The sequence below is a fragment of the Takifugu rubripes genome, chromosome 12 (genome assembly GCF_901000725.2).
Source record: "Takifugu rubripes chromosome 12, fTakRub1.2, whole genome shotgun sequence".
In the NCBI taxonomy this organism is placed as follows: Eukaryota; Metazoa; Chordata; class Actinopteri; order Tetraodontiformes; family Tetraodontidae; genus Takifugu; species Takifugu rubripes.
In genome coordinates, this window is record NC_042296.1 from 3,054,404 (window position 1) to 3,081,903 (window position 27,500).

At 44.5% G+C, this 27,500-nt stretch overlaps 1 protein-coding gene across 9 annotated transcripts in view; it reads right to left on the minus strand.

Annotated features, from left to right (window-relative positions):
* Positions 1 to 27,500, minus strand: part of csmd3b (CUB and Sushi multiple domains 3b) — a 210,047-nt gene that overhangs the window by 18,492 nt on the left and 164,055 nt on the right. For 6 of the 9 annotated variants that reach the window (XM_029845206.1, XM_029845212.1, XM_029845210.1 and 3 more), the window contains 30 exons: positions 26,640 to 26,766; positions 26,329 to 26,531; positions 25,941 to 26,132; positions 25,557 to 25,695; positions 25,093 to 25,280; positions 24,298 to 24,416; positions 24,044 to 24,119; positions 23,814 to 23,930; positions 20,412 to 20,525; positions 20,224 to 20,319; positions 19,729 to 19,932; positions 19,416 to 19,540; positions 18,937 to 19,033; positions 16,991 to 17,095; positions 16,797 to 16,915; positions 16,276 to 16,345; positions 16,018 to 16,134; positions 15,735 to 15,944; positions 14,257 to 14,445; positions 13,912 to 14,089; positions 10,543 to 10,688; positions 7,364 to 7,444; positions 6,945 to 7,058; positions 6,643 to 6,831; positions 6,355 to 6,513; positions 4,760 to 4,948; positions 3,667 to 3,852; positions 3,385 to 3,579; positions 3,062 to 3,235; positions 1,379 to 1,552 (listed from right to left, as the gene is read on the minus strand). In XM_029845206.1, the coding sequence (XP_029701066.1) occupies positions 1,379 to 1,552; positions 3,062 to 3,235; positions 3,385 to 3,579; positions 3,667 to 3,852; positions 4,760 to 4,948; positions 6,355 to 6,513; positions 6,643 to 6,831; positions 6,945 to 7,058; positions 7,364 to 7,444; positions 10,543 to 10,688; positions 13,912 to 14,089; positions 14,257 to 14,445; positions 15,735 to 15,944; positions 16,018 to 16,134; positions 16,276 to 16,345; positions 16,797 to 16,915; positions 16,991 to 17,095; positions 18,937 to 19,033; positions 19,416 to 19,540; positions 19,729 to 19,932; positions 20,224 to 20,319; positions 20,412 to 20,525; positions 23,814 to 23,930; positions 24,044 to 24,119; positions 24,298 to 24,416; positions 25,093 to 25,280; positions 25,557 to 25,695; positions 25,941 to 26,132; positions 26,329 to 26,531; positions 26,640 to 26,766 (4,392 nt within the window). The remainder of the gene's footprint in view (positions 1 to 1,378; positions 1,553 to 3,061; positions 3,236 to 3,384; positions 3,580 to 3,666; positions 3,853 to 4,759; positions 4,949 to 6,354; positions 6,514 to 6,642; positions 6,832 to 6,944; positions 7,059 to 7,363; positions 7,445 to 10,542; positions 10,689 to 13,911; positions 14,090 to 14,256; positions 14,446 to 15,734; positions 15,945 to 16,017; positions 16,135 to 16,275; positions 16,346 to 16,796; positions 16,916 to 16,990; positions 17,096 to 18,936; positions 19,034 to 19,415; positions 19,541 to 19,728; positions 19,933 to 20,223; positions 20,320 to 20,411; positions 20,526 to 23,813; positions 23,931 to 24,043; positions 24,120 to 24,297; positions 24,417 to 25,092; positions 25,281 to 25,556; positions 25,696 to 25,940; positions 26,133 to 26,328; positions 26,532 to 26,639; positions 26,767 to 27,500) is intronic. The other 3 variants (XM_029845213.1, XM_029845209.1, XM_029845208.1) reach the window with 1 other exon arrangement.

The following is a 27,500-nucleotide window of genomic DNA, read 5'->3' on the forward strand; positions in this document are numbered from 1 at the left end:
CAGCGCAGGCAGTAATTATCCCATTGTTGTCTGGCCTGGCTCCGCGTTGTCATCGGCCGCGAGCGTAATAAGCCGGCAGCGCAGCGTGTCCGTGGGGACGCCAAGACTCTCGAGGGTCTCCAGCAAAGTGTCACGTACGGCAGAATCCGTGCGCGATTGCAGGTCCACAAGTTGGAAAAAAGCTGCCGCTCTCCATCAAAGGGAAGGTAGACCCTAAATCAGCCCCGTTCAGCTGTCGCAGTTCAATTATGGGGGGCTGCATTTTGAAAGCCAGCCCACGTCTCCTCTGCCCGTCCGGCACGCCGCGGCCTTCGTCTCTCCTCGTTTTTCTTCCTCCACAGAGCTACACTGACTTTGTTGGCCATTTTGTTGCATTTCATTCCTTTTACCAAGGCGGGGGTCTGTGTTAAACCTCTTACTTGGCAGCAAGCTGTGCATCTGATTGACCTGTTGGTTGAAAGTTCACCACTCTCGGCCCTCTTGCCACTGAGCAAATTGCGCCAGCTCGATGCAGCCACCAACCACATGCTGTGAGACGCTCGGGCCAACGTTCTTTCATCAGGGGAGTTCATCCTCTGTTCACTTTTGTTGTGTTGGTGTTGGCTTTGATTTTTCGGTTCAGAAGGGCACTATGCTCGTTTCACAGTGTTTAGCTAGCTACGCTAATTTCTGTGTATGTAATATGATGTATACAATATATTGTGATGCCCTTGTGGGCTGGGATGCAAGGACTTGTGGGTGTCCTTTCCATGCTTTAAATATGTGAAGGTATTTGTAAATAAGACTATGTATAAAATAGTTTCAATATTGCAATAATTCATTTGTTTATTCTGAGGCTAATTTGTGTTATGCTTCATAAAAGGTGACTAACTGACACTGGGAGTGAACTGGTCGGTACCGGGAGAGACCTACTCTCTCTTTTGTTGATTGCAACCTCGATGAAGCACTAGCAGGATTTGGTAAAAGTGTCTTGCGTAAACCGTCACGCAGAACCTGAAAGTCTAGATGCAGACCGTGGTGTTTCCGACACAGGCCCGCTGCAGCTCCTGCACGGCCTTCCTTTAAGCTCATTTGTATGCTTCCAAAGGAATTTGATATGGTAATAATTCTCCGGTACCAGAGGTTGTTAAAACATCCAAAACACAAATTCAATTGTTGAGCGCTGGAGCTACAAATGCTTCTTTTGGGAAGAGCACGTACACATTATCATCCAGTAATGACCATTTAGAGGATTTGAGGAATTTCAAATCTGCAGTGACCAGTTCATGAATAACAACCCTTTTATTATTCCAAACAAGACAGAGCAGCATTTAACGTGCTAAGGTCAGTGTAACGTAGAAAGTTTAGAGGTAAATGAATGTAGGTGCATTTCTCTTACGTGTACAGACAGGCAGCTGTCCGGACCACTGGTTGTCTTGGAGACAGATTCGAACTGATGAGCCGATTAGACGGAAGCCGGGCAGACACTGGTACACAACCGTGTCGCGGTATCCGAAGTTCTCTCCGATCACCTGACCGTTGACAATGCCCTCAGGGATTCCACAGTGGCCGGCTGAAAGTCACAGACACAAACGACCATGATAATGGCGTCGCTGCTCTAGGCTGGTCCACATTCATCCCAGGCCAGCAACACTCCCACGCCGAAGGCCAGACGGAGGCGGCACAAACAAACGCAGTCGCATTCTCCGGTGTAATAATGAACCTGGTTCAGCTTTTTACAGCAGATTTGAAAACACAATTCCCTTTTTTCATGATAAATGAACCATAAGACTATTTTTTTCAAAGCTACTTTCAGGGATATTATCAAAAGCAAAAAAAAAGATATCTTAATCAGATCAGGAGTTCAAATCTTGTGGGTTTGAAGGTATCCTTGACTTGGTAGCTAGACTGTTGCCTCTCGCACACATTAATACTTACAAGAGTTTCAGTTTGTAAACTCTTCTATTCTGGATGTAAGAGTGTGAACAAGACAGGAGGGGACAGGAGACAAATAATGCATCATCCAAACCCATCATGAGAGCTGACAGGAAATCATTTTTCTCACTTGGATGCAGTTTTAGCAATGTTTAATTGGTTTATTTCTGTTGCGCTGAACATATTAGAGGAAAACAGTATTTTCTGCTCTCAAATAGCTCCGCGGATATCAATCTAATCATCTTTAGATAAAGTCAGCAGTATCTACCAGAATATAAATGTATGGAATTTTACAATCAGCTGGGGAAATGAAATATGAAATGAAAATAAAATCCAGCAAAACCGATTCAACTTTATATTCTCTCTAAGAAATCCAACAATAGCTGCGTTTTTAGAGATTTCTGGGCACTTTATTGGACCGAGACGACAGCCAGAGATGGAAAACATGAAGATGTCATGCAGCTGACAATAGCCTCGTGCATGTTTCTGGTTAAAAATTATCCTTGTTTTGGCTTGTTTGCAAACAAAAAATTGATACACCACAATTGCTTTTATTGGCCAGGTGAACTTATGCGATTACACATTTCAAAATAGCTTAATTAAAAGCTGTGTAGATTTTAATTGAGTGAAACATGGATGGAAAGGATGGAAAAACTAAAGGTACTGAATCAAAATTCTGTTTATAGCGCCTTTTTTTTTAGCCGGATTTATTTATTTCCTTGACAGAATGATGCTTCCTCGTGAGCGTAGGTTAAGTTTGACTGAACTTTCCCTTCAGAAATTGCATCTCATCTCCCCATTCCAGCCCGTGAAGTATTCTGGGAAGTGCGGAGGATTTATGGAAAAGTGACAACTCCGTGTCACTGAATCTATTACCTCCGACGTGCACAACGGCAGAAAAACGTGGCTGCATTTTTCCAGTTAATATGAGAAGATACAATATACAAGAGGCTGAGGAGGGGATCTTGTTCCTGAGGAGGAGGCAGCTGTGAAGCCAGACGAGGGTTATTGGGAACAAACAATGGCCGCCCTCATTAGTGCAGATTAGAAACTGACATTCATGGATGTAATAATGGAGAACCTGTGTTAATTTGAGTCAAGCACGTTCAGCGTTAGCCAGCGTACAAAGCTGCTCCTGTGTGATTACCTAAACATCTCGTTTCGGTTCCACTCCAGAGCCCCGATGACAGGCATTCCCTGACGTGGGACCCCACCAGCATGAAGCCGGGGTCACAGGTGAAGATGGCGGTGGCGCCAAATGACATCTGGGTGCCAATCTTCTTCCCGTTGGGAGGAGACGGCAGCTCACCGCAGGATATAACTGAAACACACGGTTAGACGCCACTGAAAGGCAGCGGGTTCACGTCAGGAACGACACAGCTGATTCTTTAAATCAACAGATCCAACCCTCCTTGTTTTCTCTTAATATTGGTCACATTTCAGCAGCCATTGCGTGATATCGCGACTCACTCTGGCAGCGCGGCCTCTCATTTTTCCAGCTCCACGTGCCATTGGGTAAGCACTGGATGTGGGCGGGGCCTAGTCGGAAGTAGCCTGGATCGCAGGTGAAGACAATGCGGGTTCGGTATTCGTAATGGGAGCCGTTAACAATTCTCCAGCGGCCGTGCTCCAAAGAGAAGGAGCCAATGCTCGGGCACACCACCACTGGAGAAGGGGAGAAGAAGAAGTATTAATGAAATTTGAATCAGTGCGGCTTTATTAACAACAAAAGCCAACGTTTATGCGGCCAACCTGAGCATCGCGGGATCTTGTTGTGGTTACTCCAGGTGCCATCAGGCTGACAGATGGCTGAGGTCAGCTCCTTACTGGACAGTTTGTACCCGTCATTGCAGAAGTAGGAAACTCTCGTTCCAACAGAGTAGTCAGACGTGAGGACGCCGCCGTTTGTAGGAGCCTTGGGTGCACCGCAGGAAACAGCTAAAAGACGACAGACAGCGTTCAAGACGACAGCGGGCGCAGAGGATCAAATGCACGCTGCTAACTGTCAACTGGGAACATCTGAGACGTTTCCAGGGATTCAAAAGTTGCAGCTATGCTTTGCATAGTTGTAAACAAATGACCATATTTGCATTAATGAAGCTCTAAGCCATAAAATATATGATCAATAGATGCTTGATCCTTGAGTTCATTGGCTTCTAACTAAAGACATCCATTACTTGGATCTTACTGCAGTCCACAGTTTTAAATAGGCTGGTTTGTAGAGCGCCGTAGCGTTTAATTACACACTGTTGATAGGCCGCTATCCATCCTTCATTTGACTTTCTCTCAATAGCATCTACAAGCCGTGTCTCTTTATGTTAATTTAATGTGTGGGATTAGACGGCAGCAGGTAAAACAAAAGCAATTACATTTCTGTGGACCTCTTTGTTGTGAAACTGCACCCTTGAAAAAAGACACTAGTTTACTTGGCTGATTTCAATCGCATGCAACACCTCATCGCCTTTTCAACCCAGCTGTCAGTGCTAATAACATTACAGTAGCTGCGGGGCAAGTTCAAGCTTAACCGATTGTTAAATTACTTCACCTGACCCAAATTGTCTTTACAAGCTATTAGGCTAATTCACAATCAACTGTTATTAAAGCCTTGGATTTGTTGTTAGCTAAGAGCACTTCAGCAATCAGTTTCTGACTTTTCTACTCTGGCAGTGACACTAACATCCGTTTAACAGCTGAAAACTACAGAAAAGCTCCTCTAAAACATCATAACGTTGAGGAAATGGCACAGTTTAGCTTTAAGTGTGCATCCTATCAGTCAATGCAGCTCCAAAACCCTTACTTTGCTTGCTATTTCCAGTGAATTTCCTCCAAATACAAGCAAACCAACCTTGACAAGCGGGGATGGGAGAGTCCCACGCGTGGTAGCCCAGCGGCGTACGGCGGCAGACTGCTGTGGTGTTGCCGATGAGACGGTAACCACGGTCGCAAGCCCAGCGCACCACGCTGTTAATGTGACCACCACTCTGAGAAGAGATGGAGCCGTGGAGCGGAGAGTCCGGGGTGGAGCAGTACAGAGCTGTCACAGAGCAAACATGATCATTTAAGCAACGTTTAACAAAGTAGCATCTAATTGTAACAAATGGGCCAAAATACACATTTATGTATCATAATTAATGGCAAAAACATCATTACACCTGTTCGGAAGGTCTCAGCGATGAGTTTTAGCCAATTAGGCTGCCTCATAAATGCCTAATTAAAATAAATTGTCCACAAAGCTTTTGGATCGAACAATCGTTGGACATCAGACGTTACAGACGCTGCCCACAAAGTCCTCTATGGCTTAATGGGACTTTATGAAATGGACGTATCAGTGGATTAATCCTTTTCTCCAGACAGCTGTACACGCAACGACAGGCTATCCTGTCGCAACCGCCGGCAACCTGGCAAAGCGTCCGATATCATCTGTGTTTATTCACAGCTGAATGATGGGCTGTCTGTCTCTCTGTCCTTACACAACAATGCCAGGAAACCAGCTGGCAGTTTTATCATGAACTTCATGACTGAATGTGAATTTTTAATACCAAATCCTAAATTAGGGCTCTCATTGAGCTTATTTAGGAGATGAATGTCTTTGACTTTAAATCCTTGAAATCCACGCTGTTCCCTCAACACCATCATTAAAATGAACAGCATGAGTATTGTATTAATAAACCTTTGTTATTATAATAAAAGTTTATCCTAACACCTGCTGGTTTGGTGTAATAACTGTAAGAATTTCTTTATGATGCTGAGGTGAACTCTGTCTTTGAAATTAAAAATCAAGTATATGATTCTCCTACACGGTGGCAACTGAAATAGATCCTATCACATTTTCCTGATTGTGCAGATAGAAAAGAAAAGCTTCTAATTAAATTGTGCAACGATATTAGCAGGGTTACAGCACAGTTTTAACAACCCTTTAAATGCTCACATGAATCACAGCTACTATAGAAACTCCTCATAACCTTTTCTGAGAGACTTCTCTGTAATCAGTTTTCCAACAAACTAGTGAAGATTTGAAGGTTAAGCAGCACCTCTTAGCAGATTTTATGAGGGGAAAAACATCCTAAAGCGGTGACTTCTTGAAACAAATGTCCTTAAATGAAGCACATGTGCAGTGAAAGTGCTTTAAAGCCAATTATCTAAAGTCACTCCAACAGTTGCAATATCAACATCTGTGCTCTCTTTAATTTACTGACACAAGTTATCAGATTAGTGCAACACAGTAAAGTGCGCTAGGAGACAGACAGAAGTAGGGTAAGCAATAAAGCTGGAGAAAAATCTAAATCGAATTTAGAGTTTCTGCTGATTTATTTCTCAGCCGAGATTGGACACCAACAATTTCCTGTCCCGGCCCTTCTGTCTGTCTCGCTCTTCCTCACTCCTGATTTCCATGCAGTATGATAGTAAAGAGTAATAGTGAAATAAAGTTGGGATACATACTTTGGTACTCACCAACATAGCGAATTTTGAAGCCTCTCTTATTAGTGCCGTGGTCCGAAGACCAGCGGACCAGGAACTGGTGACCGGAGGTGGTGAGGTTAAAGGGCGTAGGCAGGTCACCGCTCAGGGTCGCCAGAGTGGGGCTGTTGGCTGTCGGACCTGAGAGATCGGAAAGAGGACACATGAGGTTTCGTATACATCCGATCAGTTACAAATACATTTTTTGGGGCTAAAATCATTCAAATGGCTCATAAGCCAGTGGTGCTGTTGGTGCGGTTTCAGCATTACCATCAAAAATCTCCAACACATCAAACTCCCTCTCCGTGTGGAAGCTTTCAAAGGTAATGGTGACATTGTAGCCCTTCTCCACGGTAACGCTCCAGGAGCACATCTGCAGGTTCGGGTAGCTCTCCGGCCAACCGGGGCTCAGGATGACACCCGATGAGTCATAGCGCACCTCGTGCGCGGGGCATTGCACTGTGGACAGACGGCGCGGCGTGATTATGTGAAAGCGTGTGAAAGCATCGCTCTTGCAGAGCTCACATCAAAACCCTGACTCGCAGCACGGCGCTGCAGTGACACGCGCGCACCTTGACAAACGGGTGGTGGCGAATCCATCTGCAGGCGTTCTCCGAGGCGACATGTTAGAATCTCGCTGCCGACCAGAGAGAATCCAGGATGGCATTTATACCTGATGATGTCACCTGGAGACACAAAATCAAGGCGACACGAGATGAAATTCTACCTATAAGAGTGGATTTTCCCACAGATTCCTGATCAAGGTCGTAGAGGGGAATAAACCCTGTACGGCCGGCCTGTCACAGGACACCCACATCTACAACAGGAGCAAGGCTCCGATCACCCTCGTGAACACCTATTGAGACTGTGGGTGGAACCACAGAGAAGCTTGCTGAACAGTTGTTGAAAGCATTTCAACAGCTGGATCCATTTGGGAGACGGTATTGGATTTCACGTTTTGAAAGCGAGACGTTTCCCCCTCCGCACTCACCTATCTCCAGCTCGCCATCCTCCATCAGCATGTCAGCGTTGGGCACTTCTGGAGGAGGCTGGCAAACCCTTAATTGGTAGGCTGGGAAAAGAAACATGGCAGCATGAGAGCAGGGAGGGCAGATTATATAAGGACGCGAGACATGAAATGTGGTTGGCAAATTCAACGTGTGCTAGTCAAGACAAAAACAAGTCCCAGGCTTTTAGCAAAGTCCCCCTTTCTATAAACTCTTTGAGCTGCTACTCACTTGTCAGTCAGCATTAACGTATAAACTTGCATTGCCCTGAGAGATGAAGGGGAAAGTCTTTAGAAAACCAAATGGTGACACAACCTGTTATGCTCCATGTCGCTTCTCTCGGTTTTTAAGTAGAGGTGGTGAGGTCAAAAAGATTTTTTTAAAAAAAAGAAGGAAAACACACACAGAGCAGCGCCTCGGCTGATAAGAAGGGAATGACTTCACAGCTCCCGAGCTGAAGGCTGTAATCAATATTGCTGCGTGACCATAGATCACTCACTAACACAGGGTGAGACACAGACAGAGACAGAGAGGAGGGCCATGGGTGAGCGGCGGAGGAAGGACTGCAAGCTATAAGTCAGGATGAAATTGACTATGAAAATGAGGGCTGTCAATAGTAACTGCTGCTCTCATGCATATCAAAGCCCAGTGTGTGTGTGTGCGTGCGCGTGTGTGTGTGTTCTCTACAGGAGAGGTTTACTGCAAGCAGTCATTGATCTCACTAAGCTCTAAGATCATTTTTATAGCCACTTCCACATTCACGTCACATCGGCTTTCCTGGTTCTACGTCCACAACAATATTATCCGCTATTGTCCCGACCCCCGCCGCTGCATCGGCACGCTGACATTCACAACCCTGACGTATGGACAAACAGGAGGACAGTGACGTCCACAAACATCCACATAGCCTGGGCTCCTGCTTGGCTTTGGGGATTTGCTGACATTTCCAACCTGCTCTCACAGTTAGTCAAATAATGGACCATGATGCATCAGACAGGTGACGCCACAGGTCACTGGTAAGACGCTCCTAAAAAAACTTTCTTTTCAGCTCATCATAACTCATCAAATATTGAAGCTTGCTGGTGCTTACACAGACATCTGGCTAAATTCCCCAATAAAGTGTCACAGCAGATTATATTACAGCGCATGTACTTCCATTTTAGCTCACAGAATTTTTAGACGCAACCATGAATTTTTGATGCACAAAATATATATGCATACATTATTGAAGAGCAGCCAATTGTTAAAAAATTATGCCGTCATAAAAGTTAGTCTTGTTCCCCCTTTGGCACAGTCCGACAAAGTGTTCCGCCGCACCATGAAGTCGCCATAATTCCACTGTTGTGGAGACGATTGGGGCTCTATGTGCCATCCATTTTTCGATTCCATTCCAATCTTTCCGAGATGATCTTTCAGCAGACTCACCTTTTGTTTTGAGCTGCAGCTGAAAAATCATTCCAGTCGCAGAATCTGCCCATATGTTGAGGGGGAAATGACGGTCCGCGTCAATTCTCTGATCAGTTTGAGGAGTTTTTCTGAATTGTTACACAAGCTCAATTGAGAGTGATTAAGCTGAGTCCATGGAATGAGCTGTGTGTACATGCACTATTTTCTTCTTATTTTTGATTCAAGGGTGACTTAATGGTTTAGAGAAAAGCACTGCGTGCTCTTGATAAGTCTTTACGTCCTCTTCAGAACAGAATTAAATGCATGTCCCCAGGAACAACAACAACAATAATAAGAAGAATCATGATAATGCATTTTATTTTGAGGGCACTTCCTAAAATAGTCATCAATCAGTCATAAAAAGAACAAAAAGTCCCTTTTTAAATGTCTCTGTGGTCTGTGGGGCCTTGAGATGGTCTGGAAGTGAACTCCGTTTGGTCCTATGGATCTAACTTAATGTCAAAAGGATTACGTTGTCCCTCAGCCTGCTTTTGGATCTAGTTTTTACGCAACAGAATCGGTTCTAACGAGTCTAACTGTATGCAGTCTTCACAACATCGTGCTTATCTACCCCCACCTTCCTCGATTGTTAAGTCATACACCTAAATGTGCACACAAGCGGATTTGCTTGCATAAAAGTTCTTATCACGCATATCCTGCTTGTCAGATTGGATCCAGGCTTTTCTTTTCCAGACAAATGTCATGTGTTTAATGAATTTCTGTCAGCAGCCTGGAACTGTCAGCTGTTGTGCTCTGACAGCTACAGCACGATTTGATCAGTTTGGCTTTTTTTTTTTTTTTAAAGTTCTGCTTCATCGGCAGATGCACCGCAGAGAGATGGGAGCAGCTGGAGGAGGAGAAGAGATGATAACACAGTATCACTTCTCAGTTTTATTGAACAAATCTAAAAACTGATAAACTAAAGCAGCGAGAAGTGCTAGAAAGCAACAGCGTGAGTGAGGAGAAGTTGGGATCTATATGGAACTCTAGCCAGCAGAAGAGACCCCTCATATTTATGGGTGAGTTCATAAATAATGCAAACGTCAGTGTTTGGATGAATGGGATAATTAATCTCCATGAGTCTGAGTTAGGACTCTAAAACATTCACCCTCAGATATCAATTTTTTGTTTTCCTTCCTTTTACACCCCAAAAAAATAAATATTAAATTTAGGAAACTAACTTTCGTTAGTAAATGCTAATAAGTGCTGAACGTCAGGAGTGTTACAGCCTACACAGACCTGGACAAAAGTTGTAGAAATTTCTCAGCAGAGTTGGTGATTAAATCAGACTGATATGGGTATTAAATGCTGAGGCCTAAAGTGGTCGATAACTCTACAGAAGACCTAACTGCAGACAACACCATTTATAATGCGAAAACTATCAATAGTGCCACTGGGAGTGATCTATCAGGAGTGTGGTTGGCTGTGATAAAGATGCTGGCTTCAGTCAGAGGGTAAAAATATTCCAGCGGGAGATAAAACTTCATGAGTCAAAGTGAGGGAGCAGGTCTGAGTGGAGCGGGATGCCGAAGAAGTTAAAGAAGAGTCGAGAGCAAAAACAGATCGATTGCTGTTACTGCAGCAATAGCTAATAACGTCTTTATAGCTATAGGGACAGGACAGGAAATGGGAAGGCCATTTTAAACAGAAGCAATGAAGTGGCTTGCTTATACACAACATATACGTATGTTCCCCAGAGGACACAGTAATGTCTTACCGTGATAGCTTAAAACAAAGAAGCCCGCTCCAGAGAAGTCAGAGTGGAATTTAATGAGGATTATGTTGGAGGTAGAGTACACGGATTCCAGCGCTGTGTTCCCGCTAAACTGTCCAATCTGAGGAGATGACTGGTCAGGGCCGTCCCTGGAGGGAAGAAACACAGACACAACGTTTGCATTACAAAGGGGTTAGGATGAGGCAAAAGTTCCCCGCATGAACAAACTTTCCTCACAGAACAATGGCAGATAAATGTCACGCTAACGCGATTTCAATGAACTATGGCGCGCTTCCCTCGCAGATAAATGGCTATTTGTGAGCAGAAAATGCTTTCTGGGAGGCCTGAGACAATGATGGCAGGCACTTGATGATATTTACGACACAAAACATGGAGCGGCTTCATTGATTGTGAATCGAGTCAGACGTGGTGTGACAAAGTAGCGGCTCTGAGGGCGATGGTAAAAGGCTCTGGCTTAAAGTTCTTCCCAGGAACGATGCAAAATACAATGCCAAATATTTTAACTCTCAGGGTTGCAAACACAGACTCTAGCCAACCACGGCAAACAACACCTTTTGTGTCTCCTGAGAATAGGGGGTTTAGGGTCCGGCTCTCATTCCTGGGAAGTTCATAAATATCAATTTAGCTGTCAGATGAGAAGAATGAGAAAAGGAAATTCTATTTAGTTGCCATTCAACAGTCAGGTGTCAGGTTAGAACCCTTCACACGGCGGTGATGGCCGAGTGGTAAAGGCGATGGAATCCAATGGGATCTCCCCTGCAGGTTTGAACCCTGCTTGCAGTGTCATGCCTTACTATTTTTGGGGGTCAACTGACTCACTCGTGGTTCTGGCAGGTGGAGAGGGTCCAGTGTAAAGGATACTGGTATAAACCCATTAAAGACTATACCCAAAGTGACCTCGACTAGATTATACCCTGGACAAATGATGGCCTAGTCCTGGCTGCAAGATACAACGTCGTGTCAGCATATGTCAGTTTTCCTTGCCTTCAACTGCAGTGGTATATGCTGGCCTGGGGGGTTCTAGACTCATCTAGGGCATTTTACACCCTGGTATAGTTTGGCCCCTGGAGTTTACTCTGGCCCAGGTAGGGGTTAATGTGCTACACCTTTATATCTTCAAACCCTTTAAATGCACATTGAGGGGATCTTACACTGACACCTCAACACATACGCATGCACGTGGTCTCTCTGTGGATGCTTCAGTGTTAGTCTTCAAGTTCAAGGTGGGGGTCCCCTCCACCCCAAATGAATCTCAGGGACGTTTTGTGCACGTCACCAAATAGCTTTCAGAGCAGCAGCAGCACTCGACAAACACTGAACACCAGTTATCCAGAGGTGAATAATTAAAATCATTTCCTGGTGGAGGTGGAAATATATTTGGCTATCTCAGGGTTTCCACTGCCTGGATAGAAAAATCTAAATCTGCCTGGAACTCTGAATTACACCTCAAACTGTTCCACTAAAGTCTCGTCTAATCAAGACTCAATCAGAACATACTCGCGGCGCCGCCGCTTTGTGAACGAATATAGGAAGCTAAAACGGATGGATTAATGAAAAGATGATCAAATCAGTGGGGGTAGGGTGGGTTCTCATTAGCTGAGGAAATCAAGGACATTATCGCCAGAGCAACAGCGCTGCCGCTAATAAAGCAGGCAAGATATTTAAAGAAAATGATGACAGACTAAATGCATTTCATGTTACCTGTGCATGTCCGCGCTACCTCCTAATAACATTCCTGGATCTTTTACCCGTGAAGCCTGCTGCAAATAACGTTCCCTTCTTTACCACTGGATCACATTTCAGACAAATGTCCGCTGATTAGAGGTCATTTGTGTAGATACTATCAGAAGTAGGTGTGAAATAGAATTGTAGGTGAGCATGACTCCACATACGGTGGTAAATCAGAATACCACCGCTCCTGTTTCTCACTGGCTGACTAGTTGGTTCTCTCACCTACTTACTTCATAGTTCATCAAAAATTTGTCTCCGTTGTTCCGTTCCCTCGCTCCACGTCCAGACCTCACCTTGAACATTGTTTCATTAATCATCAGACGGAGGAATTCTTTTGAAAAAGTAGCCCTGTTGGGAGCAGCCTTGTTGACAAGCATGCGTTTCTACGGCAACTCTGGGACACACAAGCGAGAGCGCTAGAAAAGAACTTTGAGGGAAATTTGCCAGACTGATGAAATATCCACAGGCTCAGGGACCGGGGGCGGGGGCGGGGGGGGGGGGGGGGGGGGGGGGGGGGGGGGGGGGGGTCATTTCTTAGAGGTGTGGCATAATGAGATGTTTGCTGGATGTAAGACAGCGCTAAAACCTGCACAGTTCAAGGAAACCTGCTGCAGGACATAAGAAGGACAGTATCCTATGTAACATAGTGTATATGATAATTCTTCTGCTGATCTCTATAATAACCCACCCAGTATGACAGCAATTAGCAGACTAAGTCACTGTCAGCTTGCTGCCTCTAAACTGTGGAGGCTGCTGTGAAAATCACACCTTTGACATTGACACTGTGCTCTCTACTGGAGGGCAGCATTTGAGGCTCCGCGCGTTAGATTGCAAGTGTCTCCTGCGCTGTTCCCCTCGCTGCTTTGTGCGGGCTCCGAAGTTTATTTGCTTTTTCCGACTGACAGCTGGGTCAGATACCTGTAGCGGGAGTGGGCTCCAAGTACACGTCCTGTGGTCAACACCAATGTGTCATCCACTGTGAGAAAGAGGCTTTTTGAGCCCACTGAAGAGATCTACACATGACAGTCATCATGGAGTAAGATGGTTGTTGGAGTAAAAAAGTGGGTTTTCTTAAATGTCAAGTATCTTAGCTCTGCACCAGCCCATTCACACTTTTAATTTCACCTTACTCAACCTTCCAAGCCTGTCAGAGTGGTACTCTAAGTTATGTTGCAAAATACTTTTAGGAGAGGAGAAGTGCTTGATCACTATTTAATTTACAACAAAAGGCTAGAGGACAAAAGGAAACTGCCACCATAAGTGACCCCAGGCTACACAGTGATCAGTGCTTCTGCCAAATTTAGCCTTTTTTTTTTTAAAACAAACCTTTCTGAAATACGTCTCTGGAGGAAAGAGATCATCAGAGTTCTATTTGGTGTTGGACAATTCAGGTCAAGCATGTAATGAGGCAAACAGGGGGGATGGCCAATGACAGACGAGGTTGACACTGAGGACCCACATTTATTGTGTCTTCTGCTCTTGATCTGATGTAAAATTGACCTGACACTAAAGTATCGGTAAGTTTTTACATTTATTTGATTTACCTGTTGCTTAAGACGGATGCTTGCTTTTTTTTTTTTTTTTACTAAATCAAGGGACAAATGTAAGAATGATACCAACCAGACAGTGATGTAGTCATAAATGGGCTCTGTGCTCAGGACGGTAAAGTTGATGTAAATCCCGTGTCCGGGTGGGACTCTCACACTCCACACACAGTCCTGAAAGTTGGGGTACTCCTCAGGGTGACCAGGAGAGTAAATGGTTCCGTTTAATGATGTGATGTTGCCACCGCAGAGGGCTGTGGAGCAAATCTCATTATTGCAAGTCAATATTATAACAAACTGAATGAAACATAATAAAGGATTATCCATAAACTACAGGCAACCTCGGCTACCTCTCTGCATACACCACATATTTATAAAATAATGAAAGGAAAAGAGGTGGGGGGACGTCTTTCTGTGTTACCTTCACATCGCGGGAGTGGGTGATTCCAGTTCCTGCTGATTCCGTGCAAACACGTGAGCGAAGCTTCTCCAATCAGAGAATATCCCGGCTGACATTCAAACGACACAGTCATCCCGACGCTGAAGTCTGTGCCAATCACGATGCCATTCCGAAAAGGCCGAGGGTCCGGGCAACTCTGGAGCTGGTAGGCTGGAGAGAGGGAGACACGGACCCGCTGAAGACAAATACGCTGAAACAACATTCATTAAGTAAAAATCACATCCCATCAGGTTTGGGATTGTTTACATCTCTGTGCCATACACCAACAGAAACAGATTCATTTGGTCTGCATCATACGCGTCTTGACTTCTAATTGCAAAGCCAGAAATGGCAAATCTGGCATTCAGAACGAATCTCAGCTGACCTCTCTGTGCAGTCCTGACGCAGCATGAACCAGGTCTGTATCTGTGAATAATTCAGCTCCTGTTTCAGACTACACTTGAAACTACTAGTCACAGAAGTGCATGCTGGTTAGCGGAATGCCACGCACAACGCTAACACCTGCCATTTCCAGTCAGAGCTCACAGCATCGACCCCCTCATACGTGCAAAGGATATAATGGCGAACGGTGACAAACGGACTGGCAGGGAACGTCAAGACAATCAAACTCATGCCGGAGTCCTTCGCTGCTGCGAACAGAAAACCACCATCTGGTGGTCCAAAGTGAGCTTGTTATGTGATTTCCACTTCTACATCCTGACCAGCAGATGCTGATGAGTCATCAAAGTGCTTAAATACAAATGTACATCTTACGTTATTGCTCGCCACCTGTCTGTCAAGAGCATTTTTCAGGAATTGTTCTCAAGGTTGACTCATAATCGCTGCAGATAAAATGTGAATTTCAGATGAATATAAAATAACAGCTGCACTCTTGTAGGTAGAAATTAAGACTACTGAGTTTTTGACAAGGCTATCATGCACCACTGAAGCATGTGCTTGTTCTTTTGATGTTGCCAAAATACTCTCAAATTAAATCTGACAGGCTGCCATTTAAGCACTATACTGGCGGATAATTTTCACAGCCAAATTTTCAAAAGTAGACGCTCGGCACGGCTGACGAGAGGCATGAGACGGAGAAAGATACACGTCGGTAACAACGAAAGGGCTGTTTTCTAACGCTGTGGCAGTGCTCCCGTCAGCAGATAAAAGGTATTATTCATCAGACTGTAATTAGCACATTAGCTGTAACAAATGAGGCCATCTCCCACATTTTTCATGACAGACGGCTGATCAAAACCCTCCATGTGTCAGACCCAATAAACTCTTGATGAGTGAAGTTTAATTGAGATGAAGGTTTAGCCCAAAAAAAACAAAGCTGGTTTGTGGTCATGCCTACAGGCCCAAAGGTCCATTTTGTAGTTGGTCCACACTGATAACATTCAGAGTGCTGGAATGATCTTTTCCTGACTTGTTGTCAGGCTGTCAGGGAAAACAGCTACCTTGATATGTGATGTGAAAGCCTGGTTTGTTCTGGGAATAGTCACTGTGGAAAAAGAAGCTGGTCTGGTGCGTGGTGCTGAACAGCGGCTTGGGGATGGACGGACCGCTGTATCGGTCGATGACGGAGCCCGTCTCCAGCGTTCCACTGCGGATCTCTAGATAATCGTGGATGGCTTCGGTGGAGAAGTTCAGAAACTGGATGTGGATTCCTGTGGTCAAACCCAGGCAGTCAGCACAGAAAGTAACAGGAGGCAGGAGTTTTATTTTTGAGGAGTTTCTTACCAAAACCAATGGGTAAGGTTACTGTCCACGTGCAGTCTAATCCACTTGGGTAGTTGCCAGGGTAACCGGGGCTTAGAATCACTCCACTCACGTCTGTCATAGAACCGCCACACTGAGCTGCACACATTCACAGGGAGCGAGAGACAAAGAGGCTAAACAGTGATTCACTGCTGCGGCTGGCAAGAAAAATCTGCTGTGGGCAAATAACACACACTTATTTTGTGTAATTCCAATGGAGTACTTTAGGGGCACACCTACCCAGACATAGTGGGACGGGGTAGTTCCACCTTCTCACTGGTCCAGGCATGCAGGTGATGTGAGCGTTGCCCTGTCGACGCAAAAAGAAAATGCGATGAATTGATCTCTGAATACGGAAAAAATGGGTATCTACTCAACCGGAACCAGCGCTGTGCTGTAGGTGAAGCATGGGGAGGAAAGGAAAAAAACTACCCTCAGTACCCCTCAGTGAGCTGCATCGCGATTGGATTGATCACAGCGGCGCAATACATTATTTAGGAGTTGTACAAAACCCAAAAGAGCGGTATGTTTAGTGTGTTTAGAAAACCACTCCAGCTCGCCAAGTAAATAAATAATGAGGCGTGGTTTGTGGAAATATTGAATCGCATCCGATCAGACATGCAGATCCGTCTTAAATCATTTAAAGGCGTAGCCCGAAGCCAACATGAACCTGCGGTGTGTGTTGTGTGACTCGTGGCCGTCGTCGCTCTGCATCTGTGCGTCTGGCTCGACTTGATATCTGCAGAAAATGGCGCTTTTACCTGGAGAGAATATCCCTGCTCGCACGCAAACTGCACCACGTCTCCCACCATGAATCTGTCGCCCTGTCGGATTCCGTAGTTTGGAGTTTGAGGCTCTGGACACGACTCCAGACCGATAGCTGTAATAAGACAGCGGGTTAGGGGCTGTTACGTGTCGAAAGGATGTCACGATGCACTGGGCGCAGATTTGTCACCTGTGTATTCCAGGTGAAAACCAGCAGCTGAGACGCTGATATCAGAGCTGAAGCTCAGATAGAGGTTGTTAGATGTGCTATTCAGCAGAGGTGGGATGGTTGTGCCTGAAAGCAGGGAGAGAAAAAGAGCATCAGAGGACCACAATCACATCTTTTTCATTCTTCAGCAGAGCCTTAAAAGCAAATCATCTTTGTAATCTGACAGCAAAGAACACAGCAGAGGTCTCCCAAACCTACATTTTCATTTTTTCCTGTGCTCTGAAGAGTTCTCGGAGGAGGGCGCGGGGAATTACTTTTATATGAGACAGCTGTTTTATTTTAAACAACTTTTAACTGTTGGATTGACCTACTTGGGGTGGCAAAGGAGAAATCCGGAGTCAACAACAACACAACACTTTTAAGGCAGAGCACAGGCAACGGTGCCCTTCTGTCAGGGGCCAGCTAGCATATCGTGCTTCACTCTTTCAGTTAAAATACCTTCATTACGTTTAAATGAAGTAAAGAATATCTGGAATGAACCACGGTTCTTGCAGGGCTTGTTTCTTCCCCCCACTGTGAGCTGTAAATAAGCCTGGTGTTGAATTAAGCTTCCCCCTACTTAGAAACAGGTCTGTAGGCAAACCACAGCAAAATTACAGAGACATTGCTCCAAATGAACAGTGAATTAGACCAATAGATATTACCGGTCGCCCGCTGCGAGAGGAATTAATTGCAATCATTTTTCAGCAGTCGGCATCTCCCCTGCTGGGCGCTTTCTCAGAGAAGATCTCAATTCATTTTCCAAAACAAAGACAAAAAAAAATAAAACGACTCTTGAATGGTGATAGATTGTAAACTGCATGGATTTAACCCTTGTACTGGGATCTGTGACCGTGTAAATTAGCATATGTAATTAATCAATATAAGACTTTGTCATCAGTGGCTCTTTATTCCGAAACGCAACGCTATCATAATCATTTAACCACTGACAGTTTAGCATAATGTGAAACACATTGAAAGAATATTAGCAATATTTTCCCAAACGAAGGACTGGCGTCTTCCTGTAGCATCGCACCAACGCACTAGTTGTTATGTGCAGTTGTTAAATCGCTTAGTTTAGTGAAACAACTCCTTGAGTAATTTGAGTAATTTTCCTTCAATAATTAGAATGAAATATAATTGTAAAGCTCAAAGCAGGGTAATTGGCACAGGACGACTTTTAAAGTGGCACAGCGTGCTTATGTCAACCACACAAGCGAAGAAGGCGGGCGTGGAGACGTTCAGGTGAGGGAGCGGGAAGACGGAATAATAAGGAAGGGAATAATAGCAACATTTGCTCCTGTGTAGGGTGACCAGACATCCTTTAATCCAACTAATTGAATGTATTTTCAGAAGAATACCTGAAAACACTAAAACATTTCAAAGCTGCGGCCGTAGATTAATTTGGTAAAAGCCATAAATGCTAGGATTTATGCTAGCCTGCCTGTCCTCCTGTTAACTAGGAATGGGCCACCCACAGTATATTGATATTACTTTCTAACAAGTAATAAGTAATAACTGACAACTTTGCTAATTACCTAAGACCAATAAAATATCTGTGGAAGCTGCCGCTCCTGTTGCCGGGGAAGCATGTTATTCTGACCTTGGGGGTTGGAAATTTCAAATACTCAAACAGTTGTGGTATTTTTGTGAATAGCTGTGGCAATCACAACAATTGCTCTCTTTTCTTTTCCACTGGAAATGTACAAACCACCACCGGCCATTCACTGAAGAGAAAAGAGAGGCAAATGATACCATAATCAGGAGCTCCCCAGTATTTTAACCTGCCTTGATTATTGCAAACCAGAAAGAATTGCACGTCATTTCTTTTTCAAGTGTGTCCCCATTAGTTTTATCCATTCACTGAGTTGTGTGGCCCCTTTAAACTCTCATGCATCAAACTAGAAAACACTGAAAATGGTGTTTACCGGAGTAGCTGCCCAGTCTTGGCGCGTGGTTGTCGGCACCGTCATAAAAATCCAAAGAGTCCCAGTTGTGCTCAGTGGCAAAACTCACAACTTGGATCTGAAGAGACAGGTTTTAAAAGCTCTTTAATCAAAAGGTTAAGTCATCTATCCAGTTAATTCGACACCCAAATTAAGAACGTGAAATATTCTCTGTATATTCAGTGAATTTCTGTGCTCGAGGCCAAAGTGTGTCAGCGCTGCACTTAGCTGGGAAAGCACCGTTGCCTTTGCATTTGTCCGTGACAGCAGTTTAGCCTTCGCTCTGGCATTATCTCTCACGTCGAGATGCTATCTGGTTATCTCTGAGTTGTCCCTCTTTCACAAACCATTCATCCATTCAACCATCTAATAATATCTTATCTTCTTTGACATCCTGCCTGCTCAGCTTTTAAGCCAATGATACATAGGTCAGCCAGGAATCAGCGTCTGACAGGCACTACCTGTATTCCAGCCCCCTCTGGCACAGAAACCTTCCAAACGCAGTTCTGGTTGTTGTCGTAGGGCTCAGGATACCCAGGCGAGAGGATGGTCCCGCGACGAGAGGTCAATGCCCCCCCACAGGGAACTGCGTGACAGCAGAGGGGAGAGATTATTGCAGGTTAAACCAACACCTGAAGTTGGAGATAAAAGGTCGGTCATCTTTTCATCTGAATAGTGGGAGATTAAACATGGGAGTCCTGAGTGAATTATCTGTGGTGCCTTGTACGGTGTGGCGAGACATCTTGACATGCAACACTTCACTGTGTCCGATACCTAAGCAGGTCGGCAAGGTGTCGTTCCACTGAGCCAGATTGTCTGGTACGCTCTCACACCGTATGGCGGTGGAACCGTGCAGGACATATCCAGGGTTACACTCAAACTGAACCAAGGAGCCCACCGCAAAGTCGTTGCCAAGGCGCTTCCCAAAGCGCGGCTCGGGGATGGAGCTGCACTGCGTGGAGCTGGTCCGTGGGACAGCTGCACGGAATGGAAAGAACATTTAGGACAGCCCTTCATTTGAATATGATTAGAAAGGTTATTGAGGACTTCAAAACGGTATCTCAGCACAACCTTCGGCTCAAAAAAAGGGTGCATTTCCAGTTCCCCCAACCCCTAACCTCTGACCTCTGACCCTAGCTGTTCACACACACTCTCTGAAGCCTTAGGTGACCTTAAAATCAACTTAATAGTAGAAAATTGGGGCTTTAAAATAAATAAATAAATAGTATTGTGTGACAAATCTAAAGTAGTAAACAGTGAATAACTGACCTTGGTAAACAAAATGAAACCCTTTTGCATTTTCTGGTCCAACCGTGGTGAATTTTATTGTGATCTGGTTTCCGGTACTCAGAGGAAGAGACTCTCCTAAAGAGGGAGAAGACGCCTTAGATAATAAAGCAACAAAAGAAAAGGGGTTTAAACTCCTCTGTATAGGTCTCACACTACGGAATCCTCACCAGAGTGGGAGCCAGACAGAGACGACAGCAGCGTGTTCTGTTGAGTGGGCCCGTCGTAGATTTCCACCACATCGTTCAAAGAGGTGTGGAACAGCACAAACTGACCAAAGAGGACTGCAGGGACGAAAGAGGAAAACATAGAGTGGACAAGGTAATTGAATCACACTGCATTTTTATTCCGCACCGCTGTCCGTGTCTGACCTCTAAATGATAGAATTGACCCGCGACACCTTATTTGAATTTTATCAAGCCGCAGAGTCACCCTCGATTCGAAACCACCTAATTAACAGCAAAAGAAAAACACCTCATCTTCATCATGCGGCCATCAAACCAGGTGACATCCCCCATCCACGCCCCGTGCCTCATCATCTCACTATTCCAGCCTTCCTGCCAGTTCCCTCCACTGCATCACAAACAGACTGGAGTATGAACCCGTCACACGAATGTCCCACAACTCCATGTTTGTGCTCTGATTCACAACGATGGAAGGTGAAAAACCCCTGCTGCATGGGGCAGGATTTAATCCCACGGTGCCAATATCATAGCTGGAGTTTCTGCTGCTAAGCCATGAATTTTACAGTGTGGCTGTGCTGGGAGCTCTCAGCCCCCCAGGAAACCCTGGATCTTACATTTGTTGAACGTAATCCCATTCCTGCTGTCTTGGCTAATCATCAGGCCTCCGAATCAAACACAGGCTGCCTAAAGACATAAATGTCCATGCTGCAATTGTATAAACCAAACAAAGTTATATTATTCATCATTCAATTAGTTAAATACCCCCCCCACACACACACACACCCTTGTAATTCTATCTCTGTGAAGACATTCATAGGCATAATGCTGTACCCAGTTCCTAACCCTAACCATCCCAACTAATCCCTAAACCTCACCTTAGAACCATGTCTTAACCCTTAAACAGTCTTTTGCAGCCTAAATGTCCTCACTTCAATTGTAGAATGTGGATTTTGGTTCTCACTATGTAGCAAGAACACACACACACAGACACACACACACACACACACAAAGCTGCATGTCTTCACCTTACACTCAGTGTTCCTCTGGCCCCAGAGGTGTAAAGGATTATAGAGGAATGCTGCCAAGAATATTTGTCTAAAAGAAGGTCACCGTTCTCACTGCACAAGGTTGTTTCTCTCTGTGGAGTTCTTTGAAAGCATGATCCAATGATCCAATTCTGCAAATTGCCGTGACTCACAGAGGATACCCCTGTGTGCTTTTATGGGGATTCTTGTTTTATGTCGAACTAATGACAAACATCACAGAGAATTAATAAAACACTGCGTCAATTGATGTTCAACTGGAACTGGAAAAACAAACCCAAAACAACCATCACGTAGCAGCTCTTTAACAGCCATGAAGAATGTGTGTGTGTGTGTGTGTGTGTGTGCGTGTGTGTAAAACCCTGCTACTCACATTGCTCACAGATTTAAAGGAAATTAGAATAATCGCTTCTTTTTTAAATACTGGCACGCTGCAGATGACTAACTGGGGTCCGCAGTAGAAACTGGATCTGGAACTGCAGATTCTAGGCACCAGATCACAAACACTGTGCTGCTTGTGTTTGCGGGCTGCATTATAGTTCGGATCAAGCAAATGGAATCGTTTTGGAGTTACAGACACGTTTTATTGTTCATCTGAACAATCTCCCCCATCCGCATCTCCACCGAGATGAAGGGATTGTTTGTGTGGTCGGACATTTCAATTCGTCATTACACACCTTCAGCTGTTCAGCATACAAATACTTTCTCAGGATGTCAGATGTGGAACAAAAACAAATTATGGATTAAAACTGCAGATTGCAGGCAAATAAGGGATCCTCTGAGTCCAAAGGGCCACAGAACTGATGCTCATGAAGCTGTAATGCTGATACACTGTGACAGTGGGTACCAGTAGCCTCAGGACTAGCAGTTATTTATTCCATCAATGGACATCATATCCACTCTTAAGTCCACAGTCGCCCCCTCAGGTGGGACTGGTCCACTCTCCATTCTGAGCTTCTGATCCTATCCTTCACAGCATGTCTTACCTAATAGAATTATCCGGGGACTGTTTAAGCTGGTGGGTCGGAGATATGGCCAGCTTCTAACAGGCTGCTTTGGGTTAAGTACACAGCTGAACAGCCCTTGAGTCAATTACTAAGCCCAGTTAATGGTAAGCCCTGGGTGAAGGTCCCTGAGAATCAACAAGCTAAAATATTAACCTCTGGGCACTGTGGAACATACCTGCTGGTCAATTAAAGCAAGGCCACCAGTGCGAGGACCAAGGAAAGCTCATTAGCAGGCGTGAGTGTCAGTACCGGCTTTCTGGCCCCGTGCTGATACACAAGTGTTTCACCTGGATGGATCCAGCGAGGAACACAATGTGCTCAGTTGGGTCGAACGCATTAAATCTCTGGGAACGTCGGTCCAGTTGGAGTCCAGACACGCCTGCAGTCAGTTTAAACTCTTTCTATCCTCCAAGTCATCATTGTGGAGCCCTTTGGGCATTTTTGTGCTGATAACATGAAAATTATTCAAATGTTCCACACTGAAGATGAGCATAACTTATGGTGAAATGTGTTTACTGTGCACGCCTGGCTAATACCAATATTAATAAGTTAAGTTCTGCATTTTAAAGCCGCCAGGGCTGTGTTAAAACCTGATGAATTAAATATAATACTATTGCAATATAGTATTGAGGAAGTAAGTGTAATATAAGCACTGAATTCCATTAGAATAATGAAGAGCTGACATTTACGCTGAGCAAAACTGATCCACGGTCATAAAGTTTGTGTAATGTGTGTCACATATGTGCAGTGTAAAGCTGACAGTGACACATATAGTGTTCAAACTATTAACTGCCTTCAGTCAGCTGTGACCACATTAGGTCTCCCTAATACAAAATACCAAAGAAGAAAGAAAAGGTGGCTTATATTTGTTCTAACGTCTCCAGACCCCAGAAGATTCCTCAATTAAAGCCTTTACAACCTTCACTTCTTTAAGATGTGCTGTTTAAGTCGAAGGAAGATGTTGCTTTGGGGTACGTAACCTCATTTAAGATCAGACTAATTAGAAACACTGTGAGCTGAATAAATTGTATGACAAACGAGTCTTTCACTCGTGGAATACTAAAGTATATACTACGCCTTTTTAAGAATACAGAAATTTATAGATAGCTATATCCTTGGACTGCTGGTGACAAATGATGGCAGCAGGAAGAAAGTGTTTAATAATATTAATAACATACACACATGGAATTATTAAAATTATTCACCTGTAATTAAAGCAATAATATTCAAAACATGACTAGATGAGTCAAGGGTGTAAGAAACAGCTTTTCAGAGACATAATACCCAATAAATCAGAGTGTGTGTATATGTGTGTGTGTGTGTGTTTTCAAACCTACCGAACTCTCTGGGCACAGATATAGAATAGACGCACATCTGTCCAGAGGTATAGTTTCTCGGGAAATAGGGAGATAAAACGGTCCCTTCTGATCCTGTTGAACGACTTCCACAAGGAGCTGCAGAGATGAATCAAACATTAGATTAACCACACCTCGTGCTCTGGTGATTATCTGCACACTTTTCCATTTTCGGGAAGGGGGGGGTTTAATTGTTTTTGTTTTTATCTGACCTTGGCAACTGGGCAGGGCCCTGTTCCACCCAGGTCTGCCATCATCCCCCATGGTGCAGGTGAGAGTGGAATAGCCCTGAAAAGGAAAATGAAATTGTTTCATCCATCCATCCATGCATCCACCCCACCCACCCACCCACCCATCCATCCACCCACCCATCCATCTATCCATCCATCCACCCACCCACCCATCCATCCACCCACCCACCCATCCATCCACCCACCCACCCATCCATCCATCCATCCATCCTTACCTGTAGAACATATCCAGCCTCACAGTAGAAGGTAACGGTAGAACCGAGCTTGTAATCAGACCCGAGCCTGGTTCCATTCAGAACTACACCAGGATCGAAGCACGATTCCCTCAGCTTGGCTGGACACACACAAAGTCACCAGTGATTGAAAGAAAGAGATGCTAAAACATGTGGATTATATGTCAGATGAATAGGAACGTGATCCATAATTCCATGAAGGTGGCTGTCTTTTGTGCTTTTAGGGTTTAATTTAATTCGGCAGCTTTTGTTAAAGATGCAAGTCGAACAGAACATAATCTCTCGCCCTTTGAGTTTTGTTTTGCATTCCTGATTTGCATCCTTGGCTAAAGATTAGCGGCTAACTTAACCTTCCTGCGCTCTTCCTGTTGACCATGCAGATGCCAAGTTAAAAGTTGACAAAGAGCCCGATTCTTGTTTCATACCAAAGCCGACGTGCATCAAAGTCACCTTCCGATAGAATATTTCAACACAAATCCTGCAGGGTCTCTGCAGTGACAATGCTCATTCCTTTTATTTGACGCATGTGTATTAAAAATATTTTGATTTTTCATTCCAGGTATTCCAGGCTACTAAGTTTGTAAAGGTCCCGATGCTAATTCAACAATTTATGTTTACTTTTGTAATGGTAAAATACAGCTGTGCTGTGAATTCTCCCAGCTGTAAATATCTTCAAACAAATGTGAAACTGTTCTCCCTTTATTACCCTTTCATCAGTGATTTAAAGAGCATTCATAAAGGCCAAAGTTACGCTATAGGCACAGAGTAATAGCTTACCTTTATATTCCAGGTGAAAGCCGGTGTAAGAGACTGAGCCATCGCTGCGGAATGCTAAGTGAAGAGTGTTTGAACTGCTCTCGATGCGCTCGGGAAGCTTGCTGTCCTGGAAGCTCCCGATGAGGGGGCTGTTGCTGTCTGGACCGTCATAGATGTAGAGGAAGTCATAGTTTGGCTCAATGTTGAAGCTAGAGTTAGATTTGAAAAAAGGGAATTGGGTACAAGGAAAAAAGGGAATTTGAGTCAAGACTGAAAACAAGTGTTGAGGATGTCATTTAAATTCAACACAAGTGGATCGATCTCAAAACTGGCGTCAAACCTGAGCGCTTTAAAAAAAAAAAATTCTCAAAGCGTAAAAGCTACGAATGCACGATCAATTTTGAAGCCGCAGAACTGAAAAAGAAAAAAACTATCTATGGCAGCTAAAAAAAACCCCAAGAGGTGTGAGATGTGAGGCAGGTTACCCGATGAAGGCCAGGGACAGGACGTAGTCAGAGTTAACAGCAATGAGCCAGTCACAGTCCTTGGAATGAGGGTAGGGATGCGGGTAGTTGGGAGACAGGATAAATCCACTGGAGCCGGTCAAATTTCCTCCACATGGTGCTACAAAGGGAGTAAAAATATTCAGTTATCTGGAGAATGTTTTAAAATGCCATAAATTTTGGGCCCACGCGCATCAGAATGAGGAAGTACGAAGCCGTGAAATGGATCACTTGTGATGACTCAATGTTTTTTCCACACATCATTCTTAAAAGTCTATCAAGGAGGTGTCCTTGAGTGAGGGCCATAAAGTCCTTTTGTGTGCAGTACATCTGTAATATGTCCACATAAATATGTGGATTCCTCACCTATGCAGACAGGAGGGCTGGGCTGCCAGTAGTATCTGTTATCCACTTGTATACACGTGATTTTGTCGTCCCCTTGGAGCTCGTATCCAGGGTCACACTGAAAGGACACCGAATCCCCCGGCTCACGGCCATCACCGCTACGACTGCCATTCATCGGGACCCCAGGGTCCCTGCAGGCTGTGGCCACCGAGCCTGGAAAAAGAGAGAAGGAGACGAGGGAGGGGGTGATTAGAATTATCTCTGCCCCGCTGGATATCTGTGGCTATTAAAGTCATAACTCAGAGAATAGCTTATACGCTCTATTATGGGAAATGTTGATATTGATGCTTTTACTCTGATTAAGACCAAATAGAGGAATAAGAGATCCAGAGATCTGGAAGACACGTACTAGAGAACTGGATGGCGAAGCCAGACTTGCTGATGTAGAAATCAGTCTCAAACTGGACGGTGACGGTGTTCAGGGTGGAGTGGATCCCCTCGGGTAGCAGAGACCCGCTGAGCTCAGCCAGGGACATCTCGTTCTCTGGCGGTCCGTCCCAGACTTTGAGCATATCGTGACTGGCCTCCGTGTCAAAGGACAAGAACTGAAGGCTGCATGATTGGACAGGAGGGGCGGGGAAAATGAATTCTATGGTCACGGGTTTACCGTGGCGTTACAAAGGCGACACCGGTTTCCAGTGTCGTGCTGGTTGACATTACCTCACGATGTTTCCCGAGTCCACTTCAATGGTCCAGGTGCAGCGCAGGTTATTGTCGTAGGGAAACGGGTAGCCAGGAGAAAGGATCCTGCCTGAAGATTCACCCTTAAAGCGACCACCGCACTCCGCTACAGGCACAAAAAATGAAACCAAAAATTCAACATTGTCAAAGATCCAAACGAGTCCTGCGTGGATGACTAGTAAAGTATAAAGACCAGTTTATAAGAGTGCTCAGATTACTGAAATCATTAGGTAACATGCAGGGATTTAATACTGCTACTGCTACCACTAATAATAATAATAATAATAATAATAATAATAATAATAATAATAAAAAACATGATAAAATATTTGCTTATGATGACAGAACTGAAAAACACGCTGACACTGCATCCATCCCTGACCCCCCCACCCTACTTTATGGAGCTGAAGATAATTTCCCTCTCAGTTAGTGTATATATTTTCACAATCTTTATCCCCTCATTGCTTCCCCTGCTTCACCATGTCTCTCCGCCCTCGGGCTGCCCGTCCTTCATCACTGGAATACATTATCTAAAGTAATGGGAGCAATATTAAGAGTTGGGGAGAAACTAGAGGGAAAACAGTACAGAGAGAGAAGAAAGTGTGGAAGCAAAGGGGGAGAAACTGTAATAATAAGAGCCGATATAATATTAAGGCTGGAGGTTAGCTGGGGTCATGCTATGTCACTGCTAAAATATAAAGTCAAAGAATATCAGCCAGCAGCTTTATGAACCTTTAATTATTGATGATGAGACTGAAGCTGAATTCCAAATCAGAAAATGATGAAGTATCCTCCTTGTGTTACAGTAATATGAGTACTGTAATACTAAGGTTTCACTGA